General features: G+C 38.1%; 1 protein-coding gene across 8 annotated transcripts in view; it reads right to left on the reverse strand.

Annotated features, from left to right (window-relative positions):
• Nucleotides 1-15,972, reverse strand: part of ADGRG6 (adhesion G protein-coupled receptor G6) — a 112,830-nt gene that overhangs the window by 36,347 nt on the left and 60,511 nt on the right. For all 8 annotated transcript variants that reach the window (XM_056343391.1, XM_056343390.1, XM_056343397.1 and 5 more), the window contains 5 exons: nucleotides 11,148-11,233; nucleotides 9,713-9,765; nucleotides 9,579-9,632; nucleotides 874-1,016; nucleotides 64-178 (listed from right to left, as the gene is read on the reverse strand). In XM_056343391.1, coding sequence (XP_056199366.1) covers nucleotides 64-178; nucleotides 874-1,016; nucleotides 9,579-9,632; nucleotides 9,713-9,765; nucleotides 11,148-11,233 — 451 coding nt within the window. The remainder of the gene's footprint in view (nucleotides 1-63; nucleotides 179-873; nucleotides 1,017-9,578; nucleotides 9,633-9,712; nucleotides 9,766-11,147; nucleotides 11,234-15,972) is intronic.

Raw genomic sequence — 15,972 nt, forward strand, 5'->3', positions numbered from 1 at the left:
AATAATCTTCCACAGTATAAAAACCATCTTCCAGAAATCATTTTTAGCTATCTGAACACCTACCAGGTTCTTGATGCGGTCTGAACTGAGCTCCCATGGCATAATGTGAAGTTGGTCACAGTCGGTCTGGTATCTGGCCAAAAATAATTTGGAGGGTTTTCTTCAGCTAAACATTTTTCTGTAAAAATAAAAGTATGTCAGTGTTAATGGCAAATTTCTTCATCTAATCATCTCCCATTTCTTGTCTTCAGCTCATCAACCAGTCTACAGCAGAAAGCTGTCTTCAAATGAAATGCTTGGTTATCTAGAGTAGTGGCAATGGAGGCGTGCACAACAAGGTCAATCTATACTGCTCTTCTCAAGGGAAAGGATTGAACTGCATGCTGCATCCATTTGCAGTCCACCAGCCCCTACCTCCTCTCTCCCAAGGGAAGGGCAACCTCTGACTGGAAGGAGTTGAATGGGAAAAGATGACTGCTAAAAGGAGACTGATTAAGGGCAGCAGCTGGCAAAAGCACAGACCACAGGGTTGAGAAGTGGCTATGAGGGGCCTTGGAGGTCCAAAATGTCTCATTATGGCTCTGGCTGTAAATCATACATCTTTATCCTCAAACTACCAGAGGTGCCATCAGGAACTGTTCCAGCCTCTTTGAACCAGATAGGGAAACACTGACTAAAGCAATCTGAACAACTGTGTTTGTGTTAAAAGGTACCTGGAGTACAGCTCTCTGAGATTAGTGGAACAATGAGGCTTAAAGGGACAATTAAAAATCAGTCATACCTTCTGGAAATGTGGGATCATTTTAACATAGAAGATGCTTATTTTTGGACAAGCAAACAAAAGCTGTTGTAACAAAGCTGAAAACTACTTACCCACTGGATCAACGTCCACGGTATGAAGCTTATATCCTCCTTCCATGGTCCCATTATTATTTATGAGCTTCTGTCGGATGTCCTCCTCTTCTAAATTGATGTTGTTGGTAGCATTATAAACCAGAAGAGCCAAAACCGAAAAACTGCAAGGAAAATTATCCGAGTGTTTGAGTCAGAACAGTAGAGATTAAATGTGAGGACATAAGAATATCTGTCAGACTCTGGTTTTCTGAATATAGAACAGTGTCACCAAGACAATGTTGCTCATTATCTGTAAATTATTATTTTTGTATATATAGGGTCATAAGAAGAAAGTATGACTGCGAAGTTTCATCCTCTAGTTACCATTAAGGAAGAAACTCATCAAAAGAGCTAAGAAATGTTTTCAGAAGATTTAGATTCTTATATTAAAGGATATTAAAAGTTGAAAGCATAAAGTTGTGAGTTGTGAGCTCTAAATAGGCCCTAATCAAATCTAAAACTCTGGTAGCTGATGGCTTAGGAGTTTAAGAGCTGATTCATCCCACCTTACAAAACTTGTCAGAAGTCATCCTCCAGAGGGTCTGTCTCCACTGACCACAGAGGAAGAGTGAAAGACTAACGAAGAACAGATGCCTAACATATAAATGTCTAAATTTTGATGGAGTGAAAAACACCCTGACACACTTCTGAAACTTTTAGTCCTAATTAGGAAAGTCTAGTTGCTCAGATGAGTAATTCCAATTTGAGCAGTAATAGCTGTTTTGTACTGTAGCCCACTGCTACTTTCTTGGGCATAAGAAGTAGTTCAAAGTGCCCAAGTCTCTTTCCTGTGAGAGAAATATAACAGTCCCCACCCTTGTCCAAAAACATAGCTTTTCTGGAAGGGAAATAATGAACAGAAAAGCAGTTTAAGCAGGACACAGGAAAGAAACCCAGAGTGGAAGGCTCAGAAATTTCCTCCTGGGACACAGAAAACACATGTTGGAGAAGAGACTGTGTTGGTACCCAAGAGCATTGCTTGGCTCTGGCTAGTAGGAGGTGACGCCACTGAAGCATGGAACATTGGATCTCCATGGGAGCCAAAATGTGGAAAAAAGGAAAAAGCAAGCCTGCTTTGGGCTCTCTTCATCTTAGCCTTGCCCTCGGATACCCATTAGCCTGAATAAAGACAGACCTTCGCAGTGTGTGAGCAGTTCCTGGCAGCCTGGGAAGTGGCAGCACTGCCAGCACACCTACAGTGAGCAGGGAACACACCAAACAGAGCTGCTTTCACAGGCAGCCCCCAGTGCAAGAATGCAGCAGTGAGGTAAAGGGTCTTGTGGTCTACTTGAAGAAGAGTAGGAGAAAAACTCCATAGGGGTGTTGTATGGAAAAGGGCTAGTAGGCTTTTCAGGTGCCCCTTCCTAGACAGACCAGGACTTCATTACCAAAAATCTTCTAGAAAGACATCCCCATGATGACAGCTCTGCGCTGCATTTTCCAGAGGTGCCTGGTTTGGTACGGTATAAAACTACATCTTAGTGTACAGATGTTGCTCTTAGATGGCAGTTTTAATCCTCTTTCTCTCAGACATCATTCTGAAAACTGAACAACTCCAACCAATAATTCTGAAGTACTCTCATTAGTGGAATGGCATTAAAAGAACTGGCATTAGAAAACAACCCCTCAGTCTAGGAAAAAAATTAAAAAAAAAAAAAGAAAAGAAAAGCCCAAACCTCACTAAGATATCATGAATTTGAACTAAATACTCTAACATTTCACTGTTTCAGATGTAAAGAAATAAGTAAATAAATATACCTCGTCCCTGGATAATTTTTTTTTATTGTATGTTTTGTTGAACATAAGTACACTTATTTTTTTTATTGCTGTAACTGCTGTTTTGCTGGTAACATGTTGCTGAAAAAGAAGATAAAAATATGACTACCTGCTGACTTGGCTTGTTTTTTCCCCAGTAGATGTATTTTAGCAGGGAAATTCTGGCTATCCCTGGCCAGGTTGCACCTGCCCTGCTCCCTGAGATACTGCATTCCTCCTAACATTCCTTTGGTCTACATGGAGTGTTTAACATATGGCAATAGCCTCAGTAGGGTGGATATGCATTAGCAGGCTTTTGCTGTATACCTCGGATATATTACGAGGCACAAGTTTATTATGGCATTTATTTTTAGCAGAAGCATGGAAATTGCCTACGGGATTGACAATTCCTTCAGCCCTCCAGTACTTCAGCCCCAGAGTCTCCTGGCACTTAACCATCTTTCCTAAAAGATTCTGGCTTCAATCATCTATTCCCTTTACTTCAGAAGAGGAAAACTTAATATACTAATGCCACTCCCTACCTCAGCACTTGGCTGCAGAACAGAAGTCATAAGTGAACAGTCACCGCTACTGCTATGCTGCCTACTGCAGGACTCCCAATTAACCACAGTGATATTTAGTACCCATAACTGTGTGTAGATTGAGGTAGAAGGGTGAGGTAGAACTGCTTAGATGAGGTAGAACTAATTACAGTTACCTTGAAAAATTATACAGAAAAGTATTGATTATGAAGCACTGATAAAAATAATCTGTTAAACCACTTTGTTATTTATTTTCTGAGAAACTCTTAAAGCATAAGTCACGTATAAGAGCCTGTTCCATATTATGATGAAAACAATGTCTATAAACTTTTCAGAATGACTCATGCCAGCTTCCCAAAGTAAATAAATACCTTTTAACTTGACAGCTGATGCAATATGAAGCTAAGTGCTTCCTTCTACTTTTGTCAAACTCAGATCCAAGAAGAAAAACATTTTAACGGTGAAGAACAAAATTCTTGATTTGGGAAACAGCAGGCCAACACTCAAATAAATGGCAACAATGCCTTGCTCTGTCGGTGTCACCAGATCTGCTACACTGAACCTTATATCTTTTATTGTGTGCCATATATAAGTAGACAGATTCTCAGAGCAGTAATCAATTACAAATTACACATCACCTACAGTAACCTGTACTGATAGTATTACTGCTGTCAATATAAAAAAAAAAATGACTGTGGTGTAGGTAAACACAACGGGGATAAGTATTTATGCCTCCCTTCTGACTGAAATGGTGTCAGCTGAAGCAAGCAGGAAAGCAGGGGAAGACCGGCATCTATTCTACTTCGTCCTGGTCCGTTGAGCTAAGCTGGCTCAGAAGGAGGAGTCTGCAAAGTTGCATCCTCATCAGAGGCACAGGAGGTGGTGGTGGAGCCTGTGCTGCCATGGCACATACCACAAAGCCGGCTTTCTTCTCCAGCAGTGTGACTCACAGCTATTCCAGGACAGTGTGCCTACACACAGGCTGTGGTCTCATTGCTACACGATGCAAGGAGCCTGAAGGAAGGATTAGCAAACCATGCGAACCGTGCAGCACAGGCTGTTTCATACCTGAAGATATGTAGTTTGTAATTAACAATGCATATTTTACTTCTAGTTTCAGTTGTACTAGACAGCCTGAACTAATACTGAATTACTGTGGCTGTCAAATTGTTTAACAAATCACTATTTTCTCTCATAGTTAATGTTACTTGATTTGAGGTATATAAAGAATCATTTTTAAAGCACCTAAAGTATTCAGTGAATCTAAATTTCCACTAAAAGTCACTGGGAATTTCATTCCTAACTACTCTGGCATATTTAAAAGTTTTAAGATGTCAGCATTAAATTCTTTACCAATCTTGCTGTTATGTTGCCTTTGAAAATAAGCAGCAATGAGTAGCAGTAGCTCAAGACCGGAAGCACAAGTAGGCCCAAAGAATCACCTCTAAACATTACTAGCTTCTTCACATTAACAGGACAGATGAAAAAATAGCTTCCTATTGTTTAAGTCACTCAGTGAAGATGTAATACAGACAACAGACAAAATGTGAGAAAACACACAGAATGAGACAGAAAGAAATCTGAAAGCAGAGGGAAATTAAAAGCATTCCACAAAAGCATCTGAGTTGGGGATAAACTTTTACTTGAGGCAATTGTGGTTATGATACCACTAAAATGTGCAGAACAGAGAGCAAAAAATTAGGACTGGGCATAACAGACACTTTCAAAGTAATGCCAAGGATGAAGAGGTTCCTTTCTCAGCAGGCGATGTTATTGAAAAAACAAAATCTGAGACTTCAGGACACAAAACTAAAAATTGCAGCTACTTTTTGGACTACTAAAAATAAAAGCATTCTAAGCCTTCCTTTTAAGTTAATGGCCACTGTATCAGAACAGTGCCGCAAGCAGCATGGTCACACCTCTGTGCTTGTCCTTGTGTCTCCAGGCCTTCCTGCTTACAGAGCTGGTGTGGGAATACAAACAACCATGGCTTTTCGACAGAAAGCACTTACAGTACATGATGACTTTCTGTGAAGGCTATTCGTTACTAACAGAAAGGCAAAATGGAGAGGGCTGGAATCCCTCACATTTCAACAGCCAGTATTCACTGAAATGAGTTTTTGGTTACGTCTGAACTATGTTCCAAAACAACAAAGAAAACCCTTATTCCCCAATATATTATTTTCCTAAAAATGGCATCTCACAATGTCAGGCCTACACAAAATCCAGTTGAAGTCAGTGGAAGGACAAAGGAAGCAATTGGAAGCTGGATCAAGAGCAAGCAGTCTCAGCAGGAGATTAAGAAGGGATCATCCTTCAGTCAATCAGGAGGAATTCCCAAATTCTTCCATCTGTGATGATGTCTTTCTTTACAAGTCATGGACACAAGATGCCAGCAGGACACTGTGCAGACATCTCTGAATTTCTGCTTGGCTCTTTGTTGGTCGGTTTTTCAAGCAGAAGTATCACACCTCACATACACATTATGGAGCATTTTAAAATGGTGCTCAGCATTGGCCAAGGCTGTCCCTTACTGCCTTCGGTAACACTGAAGCTGAAGTCGTGGGGAGTAGGGGTGGGCCAGCTGCAAGTTGTTCCTAAAACCTCACCAGTAGAAACCGGGAAAATTTTAAAAATAGGAACAGGCATCACAGATGTGTTCATTTATAACAAGGATAGCATTATTATTTCAAAACAAATAATATGAAGTAATCTACAAAGAATGCAAAACCCTAATACTTTACTCAGTAAAGATACTTTGGACTATAAAAGCAAAACTATCCTGCTCTGATGTTGCTAACTCCTGTCTAAAACTCTTACACAATCTAATTAGCTTAAATTGTATCCAAATCCATTAAACTTTCCATTAAGCAACACAGCACCCAAGAACACAGCAAGCAGGAGCCTGAATCTGCCTCACTGACACTGGCAGCAAAACTCCCACAGACTTCAAAAAAGCAGGACTAGGCATGGGCTGCTCTGATTTCCTGCTTTCCTCTCTATTTTCATTCCTAAGAGAAGAGATTTCTAAGTTTAGTGGTCTTTACATGGATGGCTACCACTGTGGTTTTTAATTTGGTAGGGTTGTTTAACAGGGCTGACATTAATGTTGTTTCACAAAGTAGAAGCAATTGATCACAGGAAATACATCAAAATGATGACAATCAAGTAATGGAAGTTGGAGCAAGCATAATCTTACTTGTATGTTAAGTGGAGAAAAAGTTATAAATTAATTTGGGCCTGAAATCTCAACATTGCTTGCAAAATAAAAGAAGAAAGGAGAAGCAAGGGAGCTGAGCTGCTTAATGAAGACCAGTTCCCCTACCAAGACAGCCCTATATAGTCATCTGACAAGACCTAGGAACAGTAGGACCCTTCTGAGAAAAGCAACAGCAGCAGTCATAGAAAGTTCTGACAAAGCTGCAGTCATAAAAAGCAAAGAATTAATGAAAGAAACAAACACATTTATAATTTATCTATATAAAAACCACAAACCAGCTTCACTTTCAAAGGTTTGTGCAAAATAATGGGAAACAGAAACAGCTATGTCCATAACCCATTCTGAACTCCTGTCCACTTTATTTTTAACTGCTCTCCTCTCATTAAGAGATGGAAACAGTATGTCCAGAGGAAAAGATTAAAAACAGACACAAAGTCAAGTACAGCTGTGGTAAAATTCTATTAAGGTAGTTAATGATCTACGAAAGCATTAGCTTGATATACTGCTGCCATCCAGAGATTTCACAGTATTAAAGGTGCTGATAATAATATGCACTTTTGGACTTGGCACTCTGTCTGTCTCTCATCACCATGTACATAAATGCATAATAAGCACAGTGTACTTTGGATTTCTGCAGCTCATAGAACACAGCAATGAAAGTGTAACAATTCACTTCCATATTTGTATGTTGTTTTGCTCTTCTCCAGAATGCAGTACAGTTTAAAATACTTATTTGGAAAAGACCTATTTTTAATGTGCCAAAAAAAGCCAGCTTCCTACCTCCCACTTCCAGCTTCTATTCCTTCTCTGAATTATTCTCTCTAATCATTCTTCCTCCTTCACCTGCAAGAAGACTAGGTGGAGAGACCGATAACAGAAGATCCCTGATAAGGTAGCAGTGTGGTAAATAAGAGTTGAAACGAAGCAAAGCAAAGTGCATTGAAAAGGTTGGCATAGGTTGTTTTGTTGTTTGGTTGGTAATTTTAAACTGTTGTATAAAATACTAATCCAAAAGGTAAGGATAAAAGATGTGATCTGAATGATAAGAATTTGAATTCATGTAAATAGAGGGAAAACTCAAAGAGCAATTTAAAGATTTATGATTGTGCCTTAGAAATAAGAGGGCTATGATCTTGTGGAAAATTCAGTAAAGGGACATAAGGTTTAGTGAGTTAGGGTAAGGCTAATATGTTCACTTCTGTAAAAGCTAAAGTTAGAGCCATGATACTTATGGGTTAGGTTTTAATTTTTTACTGTGGAATGAAATTCTGTTCGGATAAACATGAAGGTAAATGGAATACTCAAAACCTAAGGGAAATAGTAGATTGTCTAAAACTGCAACAGAATTTTTTCTTGACTACCTAAAATGGAGAAACAAGAAAATCTTTGGACAACTATTCACAGAAATAATTTATAGGAATATTTAAGTTACCCCAACCAGATTGCTAGGTTGGGCAGAATCTTGACTTCCCCCCCCCCTTTTTTTTTTCCTTTTTTCTAAGAAAACATGAAGAGCATAACAATCCTGATTATTTGGAGAACAGTAACATTTTGAGTGACATGATTAGCATTTATACTAAATTATTCAGAATGATGACAAAATGCCATTTGGCCTTAACACAATGTGCGCTAGAGCCCATGAGAAGACTAGTTTCTCATTAGACCAGGCCTGGCTTGAAAAACTTTATGACATATTATCAACTTGTAATTTCATTGCCTCTGAAATTATGTTTGATGAGTAAATAGGAATGAGGTTGCTTCCCCATAACAGTGATACATTATTAGAAATAACTTACTGCCATATACACTTCATGTCAAAAAATGAGAAAGGGAAAAGAAAAGGAAAAGGAAAGTGGAATTACTGGAATAACTTCTCCCTCTTCACCTCCTTTTTTTATAGACCAGGAAGAAGAAACAAAGTCCAGAGGACAGGACGGTGGGAAGGTGAGATGCAAAGAAATCAGGTGTGCAGTCTAGGGGAGAACAAGATCCTGACAAGCTGGTCTGCTAGCCTCATAAAGATGCAGGGGTGGGGATAGGGAAAGCTTTACATTCCCCAGCAGTCTTGGATTGTTGGTAAGACTAAGGCATGGTCTCCAATTAAAAGGTTTTGCTGGCATAACCGTATCATTTAGAAGTGAGAAAAAAAAATCCCACCCACATCACTACACCCTACTGGAAATGTAGGTCAAGCAGCAAAATAGCCCATTCAGAGGCTGGGTTTACACTATACCAGTTAAATGGTTTTGCCAATAAAAGCTTTCTTTCTACTGTGGGTGTGTGGGAAGGAGATAGTACCTTTCATGAATCTTTTCATGTCTAGGTAAACTGTAGAAAACTGGAAGCATCAGTAACTACTTGACTACCGCTGAAATTGAAAAGCCCAGCTTTTATCATGGCAGTTAAAGTACTTCCCTTTGGGTCTTTTGCCTGCACTGCAAACAGATACATCCCACAGCCACTTGCTGTCCCTTCCTCACAGGATTAATTATGCTTTGGTTTTCTCTCCTTAATTTGGTCCTAAGATTCACTCCCTTCCCATATAACCCTCAGAATCAGCCTGCCACTTTCAAAGAAATCCCCCAAGGGCCAATTTTCAGGGGGTGTGACCGATACAACTTTCTTTGGCTGCTTTTGAGGCTGTCCCAACTCCAGTGCCTCTGAGCCCAGCAGAAGTCAGGAAATGAGAACATATGGTAAATAGTTTAACTCACACTAGTTTGGCTTTCAATTCTAGCATGATTTTTCAGTGTTTTGCATCTAGTAAGATGTCTGTTAACTCAAAGGCTCTGGTTCAAGAGAATAAATGCAGTGACAGTGGATAGATACCAGTGCACTAAAGTTTGTTGCTAAAGCAAGCTGGGTGTGCCATACTACAAATATATGCTATGTCTATTCATTTTTGTGACAGATGATACCTGAGCTCTGAAAAAATGAACTGTTAAGGTTTAAAGCTCAGTAGGTTTAAACCAAACCAAACACAATAACCAGTATTAGGTTTCTGAGCACATCCAGAGCACTCAGCTCACCAGCAGTCATATATTTACAGACTGGAGCATAGCCCAGTAATAGACAATGAATCCAATAATAGACAATAAAGTCTGCTGTAAAGCCCCTTGTAATAGCAGCCGTTGCCTCTATCAAGAAAATGTCTTTAAATATGTTACCTTTTGAGACTTCTTTTTTCTCTTACTCCCTCTTTTATGGAGCCAGGGTAGATGCTATAAAACAAATAAACATTGATTAGGGTGGGCTAATTCTCATAAGGAACATGGCATAAACATCTTCCCCCTTCAGTTACCTTATATTGACCACATATACAGTGTAATTCCAGTTCTGGAAAGTACGGTTTAGCTGAAAAACAGGAAGACATTGATCACACGAACGGTGAGATGTTAATGGGGCTCTTTGTTGCTTAAGATAGAGTTAGAATTTTACCCTTCTCCCCCTTGAGAAATTCCCTTCAGTTTTTCAAAGCAAAGAGAACATTCTCCCATTTCAGTGAGGTGATTGTTACATTAGATGTACAACTGGTAGTGAGAGATGTGGGCTTTTTTACTGACAGAAGGAAATCTCTTTAAGGTCATGACACAGTGAATAGGTGAGTACACAGGATGCTGAACTTTTTCTTTTCTCCCTCTCTTCCTCATCTTAAATTCTCAGAAACACTTCAATTAGAAAAGATTTACTGACAAAACTACAGGGTCAATTTTCACCTAAAAGTCTACAACCTTATGATCTTTATTTCAGACCTTTGCATTATGTATTCTGAGTGGACAATGGCTGCTCAGTTTTCTCCCTGGGAGACACTTTTGCATACTCTGCTAGGACCAAGAGACACCTTTCTAGATTCTTTGGTTCAGGCACCTACATACTTTGCCTGGCTACTGCGGCTAAAAGGACAACCTTGGCAGGGTTGGACGGCTGCATTTCTGGTTTGTAGATGACTGTAGGTCCTTAGCTTCTGAAAGCCAAAAGCCTCCAGGTTTATTAAAAGAAAAATAAAGAACAATTGCCATATATTTATGACATCCTATGTTCATGTTATTTAACTGGTATAAAGACTACTTACAGATTGTGTGAGAGCCACTATGTATACTGTCAGAAAGGACAGAATATCTGTATTCCAACAGAAGGAAGTTTCAGAGGCAAGAACTTCAAGAATCCTCTACCCAGAGGGCCCAGAAAGGAGCTTATGTCTGCTAAAATGGGCTGAAAACCCAGGAGCTACTAGAAACTCCAACAACTGACCTATAGCAGAAGACTTCTGAAGCAGAGAATATTAGGGTAAACTGGAAAAAAGTGTATTGCCTCACACAAATACACACTGCCTGTTTTTTTATTATTTCTGTCACAATATAACTTCAAAACCACACTGGTATTTGGGGAGAAAAAATTTTGCTCTGAATAGAGAGATGTTGGAACTTAGACATCTTTCAGTCTCTTTTCCTCCTTCAATGACAATTCTGATCTCACCACACTTTCCAAAATCTCAGTATCTACAATTCTTATGAAGCTGGCTAGTATAGTGCAGACATTTCAAAATCCTATCCACAGTGCCTAATAGCCCCAGCTAAACCTGAATTAATTACTGCACAAATCAATAATACAAAGTTCTTCGGAGAACACATATTAATTTAATAATTTATTTGGTAGTCTCTTTTCCTTTTCTGATTGATAACATCAGTGGGGCAGATTCATATAGGTAATCACACAGGAAAGAAAACTTAACTTACCCATTCTGCAACCACATCATGTACTTTAGATACTGAGTCGGAATTGGAACTAAAGACAGTTATAGATATCCTGTAGAATAGTCCACCTGTCCATTAGAAACAGCATTATAATGTTAGAAAATGAGCAAATTTACCTTTTTAAGAACAAAACTTAAGTTTCATGATGAATATAAAGATTGGCTGAACGCCAGGTACAGGAACACCTCAAGCTCTTTTTGGCATTATGCAAGTTTGGAGCAAACAAGCCCTGCAGGCTTGGGCCCATTCTTACTAGTCCTGTCGAATTAGATGAGAATTCCTTCCCTCTCCATATTTTTAGAGACACTTGAAATGTGACATGGAAACTCACAATGTACATATAAATAGTATTTTGCATATGCCTTTTATGTGGTGTGTAAAAGCAAGATTATGAAAGTGTCATGAATTTAGAAAATAATCATAACTACTGAAGTCTGTTACATGGATAAATTCTCCTCTCAGCCATATTGTTATAATGCAGAATTCAACCAATGCAGATTGGACTAAAAACTTTGTGAGAGCGAATAAGGCTCATCAATTGAAAGTAACAAGATAAATGAGGACAGAAATAGGTGGGAGAAGGGATATCCAGCTCTTCTTTTCACTACATAGTCTTGGCTCTTAGGCCTGGTTGATGGCCAGATCATAGAATTAAGCTCATTAGTTTGTAGGCAGCTTTAAAAGATTTCACATCTAGTAAATAACATCAAATGATCTCATAGTTATGCTCTGTGTTAAAAGTCTACACCTTTCACAAGTTAATTTTTTTTCATTAAGCTACTAAATCTTCTGTATGCTCTAGCTGGATAAAATTTCTCAGGATGTGGGGGAGGTTTAAGAGTTTCTGGATCAATTCACTTGTATGAGTATGTACATGTGGCGTTGCCTGGTTCAAGGCTGTTAGAAAATGAAGTTATGAGTCTTGATCACAGATACATGTATTTGTATAAATCTTATCTAAATCTTGCAGAGACTTTACATAGGACAGAACAGTACATGACAACAATTGTACAGAAATCCCTTTCTGTTTTTTGATTGTAAAGGAATTACTCTATCTTTCTGACTCTAAATAAAAGACTTTTTATTCTAGGTGGAGCAAATTTCATTATTTTATAACTTCACAGATAATCAAGTATCTGGAAAAATTTTGAAGTCAGTATTTTCCAATTTAATTGTGCATATTAGTTACTATCCTATTCATGAGCTAGCCTGAGTATTGCTCTTTCTTCTCATTATGGAATTGATCATATGGTCACTGAGATTAGTATGAAAATTCCTCTGCAATAAAATCCTAAAAAATGAATGTCTTACAGGAAGATGGTTTACCAGTTACCTTCTTTGGTAAGCTATGATTAGATTTTAGATATGGGTAGAATGAACTTGCTTGGTTTTTGATTTATTTTTGTTTTTTCTTCCCCTAACTTAGCAGACACACAAATTTGTGTGCAGTTTAATCCGAAAATGTATTTTAGTTTCTTATTATTACTGTGATAGTTTCAATTAAAAGAGAAAAAAAAAGCCTTTGGAAGTAGAAAATTGGACTTTGCTCAAGTTGAAAACACTTGTGAGAGCTGGATCTCATTTATATGTATATATCCCTGTATATACATATATTAAATCTTATATGTATAATGTACCTTTTATACGTGCTACACACACACATACAGAAAGTGTGCATTATATATATTCTCACACATTAATATATAATCCTATATATATAATTTTAACCTTATTTATGTAATTATTTATATGGATAAAATCACCTTAATATAGGAATATGCAAATTATTTTTAAAATCAAACATAGTAACTACAAACTAGTTAACAGCTTCAAGATCTCCACCAGATGGTGACCCAAAGCATGTTTTAATGAGGTGAAAAAAGAACAAGAACAAAAAACTAATCTACATTTTTAAAGACTCTCAGGAGACTGCAGTGGCAGATAGTGAAAACTAAAGATGATTTCTCACTCTCCAAATTAAACAGTGGAAATCCCACCTCAAAACGCTGAATGAAAAAAAAATATTTTTATGGGCAGAAAATTGATGAAAAGTAGCCAAAGACAATTTGAAAAAAGAGGAAAAAAGAACCTGGAAAAACAATTCTCCCCACACCCACCACCAACTACAAAAATATAATGATCAATGAAATACCAGGTTTGTTTTCTTTTAATTCTGTTAGGCAAATTATTCAAAAGTTTCTTTTGGAAAATCTTTGCTTTTTGAACATAAATCCTCAAAAATATATGAATACTGTAAATGAAAAACATTCATACAACCTCAGACAATAAAATGGCATAAAAATCTATCAAAATACATGGCAACCCAATATATTATCCTCACAGTCTCATGAGAGCTGTCTTAGAGAAGCACACAAAAATTAGAAATCACGTTATTGACATTTACTGTCACTAAGATGTTACAAATTCCCTTCTACTGTACTTGAATTAGTATTCAAAAATCTTTTTGTATGCTAAATGGATCTATATCTAAAGGATGAAAGCTAGCTACTTCTACATTCAGTCTACCAACTGAATATCTAATAGATAAGATGATCTGGGTTTTTTCTACATCTAACTTAACGGCTTGACATACTGTAGTTGACCTCAGGTTGACACAGGCAGCCCAGCTCAGTGAAGGTGTAACATAAACAAGATAAAAAGACAGCAGGAGAGCTAGTAAGTTGTTTTAGTGGTGGGTAAGAGGTGGTATTTTGTCTTGTTCCAGATGGTAAATTGGCCAAGGAATGAAGATGTGATGAAGCTGATGACTGATGGTACATTACAGAAGAAACTGGCATTTGGGACTGCATGGAATAGTGATGGATTGCTGCTGCAGGTGTCATCAGAGTGCCCTTCAAGATGGTCTCTTTGTGCTGAATAATAACTCCACTGTATGATGGTGGCAAAGGTATCACATCTTTCATTATTGCAGTTCTTGATGTCTCCAAAATAGAAGAGAGATTTGCAAAATGTCCATAATCAGCATTTTCAAAATCCAAGGCATGAGGACTAACAATATTCAGAGAAGACGTTCCTTCTCTGTGCTTGTTAAAGGATCCATACACCTTCTCTTCTGAAGCCCATTTGGAAAGCCTCAATATGTTTGTTGATGTCAGAACAGCAGAATTCCTTATGTCTTCATCATCACCAATGATTTCTTGTTCTACTGCCCGTAGAGAGTATCTCAGACTGTCCCCTTGATTTTCAGCGGAGTTTTGTCCTAAAAAAGTTAGATGTCTTCTTCGTGTTACTGTGGTTGGCAAGCTTAACTCTGCTACATCCCACTGAGGGATCAGGCTTGGAAAAATTGTATCAAGATGGTTCTGAAGACTTTGTGGGAGTGGAGGTGTGGAGTAGCTGTTAGGAGGTACGCTGATTCTGACTTTTGAGTCTGACTGAAGAACGTGCCTTAATTCCAAAGACAATGTCATTGGAAGGAAGTCAGAACTCATCAAACTTATGTTTTTTAAAAAAACACCTGCATCTATTTGAACTTTACTTCTTGCTTTATCAATATTATTTGTTACAGCATCATTTGCTGAAAGATGTTGAGACTGTGGTGATCTGTGTGTTCTTGTACTGTTTACTGTACTCTTAATTGGTGTATTGATCAAGAAAGCAGCTTGGCTATCCCTTGAGCATGAAGTCTGGGTTCCTGAATGTGTTGGAAGGACAGACACAAGCTGCTGCCTGTTGCTTAGGAGGGTCGTGTTGGTTTGATCAGTTATGTCAGTTCTGATTTGTATGTGCAAACTATCAAATATCATTAATTTTTCTGTGGACTTTTCAAGTACTTTATCAAAGGGACTTACCTGTACCTGTAAAAAGGGTTGACTCAAAGATGCTTCCAGGGAAGGGAAAGGAAAATCAAAATAAAATTGACTGTTCAAAGACATGGTTAGGTTTGCAAAGTTCACTGCTGACTGCAACTGTGATATTGTCCTGCCACCACTTTCTGAAATTCTCTTCGAAAGTCCTGGCATAAATGAACTAAAGATTTGTGTTTCTAAAGTTGATGCATGACTAAAGAAGTTCATTTCTTCAGCTCTGTGATCTAATAATCTAATGGCAGATGTTTGTTCAGAGATACTGTCAGACTTAGCAAGTGAACTAATGGATGGCAATCCCTCTGTTGGGGAAGAAAGCAGTTTATTAAATGAAAGCCACCAATTTTCTGATGGCTCCCCAGAAAATACTTGAGATACTTCTTTCAAATGATAGGAAACAGTCCAGAAACTTGCTGTTAAAGAAGGGGAAATACCTACATATTTTGTTGGAAAATCCAAGTAACCTGAGTCCCAGGAGTTGCCAACTCTATTCTCTGGCTCTAATACGGAAAAAGCTGACTCTTCATTTTCATTACTATCAGGAAATGCATCTAAATTGTTCTCCAGCACTCCGTTTCTTAGGGTCTCACTTGGCTTTTGAAAATATCCTGAATGTTTTAAATAATGAGACCAATAGTCGCTACTGGATATAAATATGCTGTCGCTTTCCAAATATAGGTCAGTCAATGATTGTTGATAAACAGGCAGGGTCGTTACAATGTGGTTAAATGCTGAGCTTGTCCAGCCTCTTCCTACCAAAAGTGCTGAAAATGTTAGTAGCTCCCTACCGTGTTCTAGGACTGAATCTGTCTGTTGGACATCAGGCATAAATCTTGTGTATGATTTTTTAATGTTTTGAAAAAAAGTTGTTGGGTTTGCATGTGGAGTCTCCACGGAGGTTAGATTTGTAATGCCTCCTGAGTGATTTTCCTTAAGGTGCATAGATTTTCTAAATGGAAATTCACTGCTTGCTGCTAACA

Source organism: Falco biarmicus, chromosome 6 (assembly GCF_023638135.1).
Source record: "Falco biarmicus isolate bFalBia1 chromosome 6, bFalBia1.pri, whole genome shotgun sequence".
NCBI classification, from domain to species: Eukaryota; Metazoa; Chordata; class Aves; order Falconiformes; family Falconidae; genus Falco; species Falco biarmicus.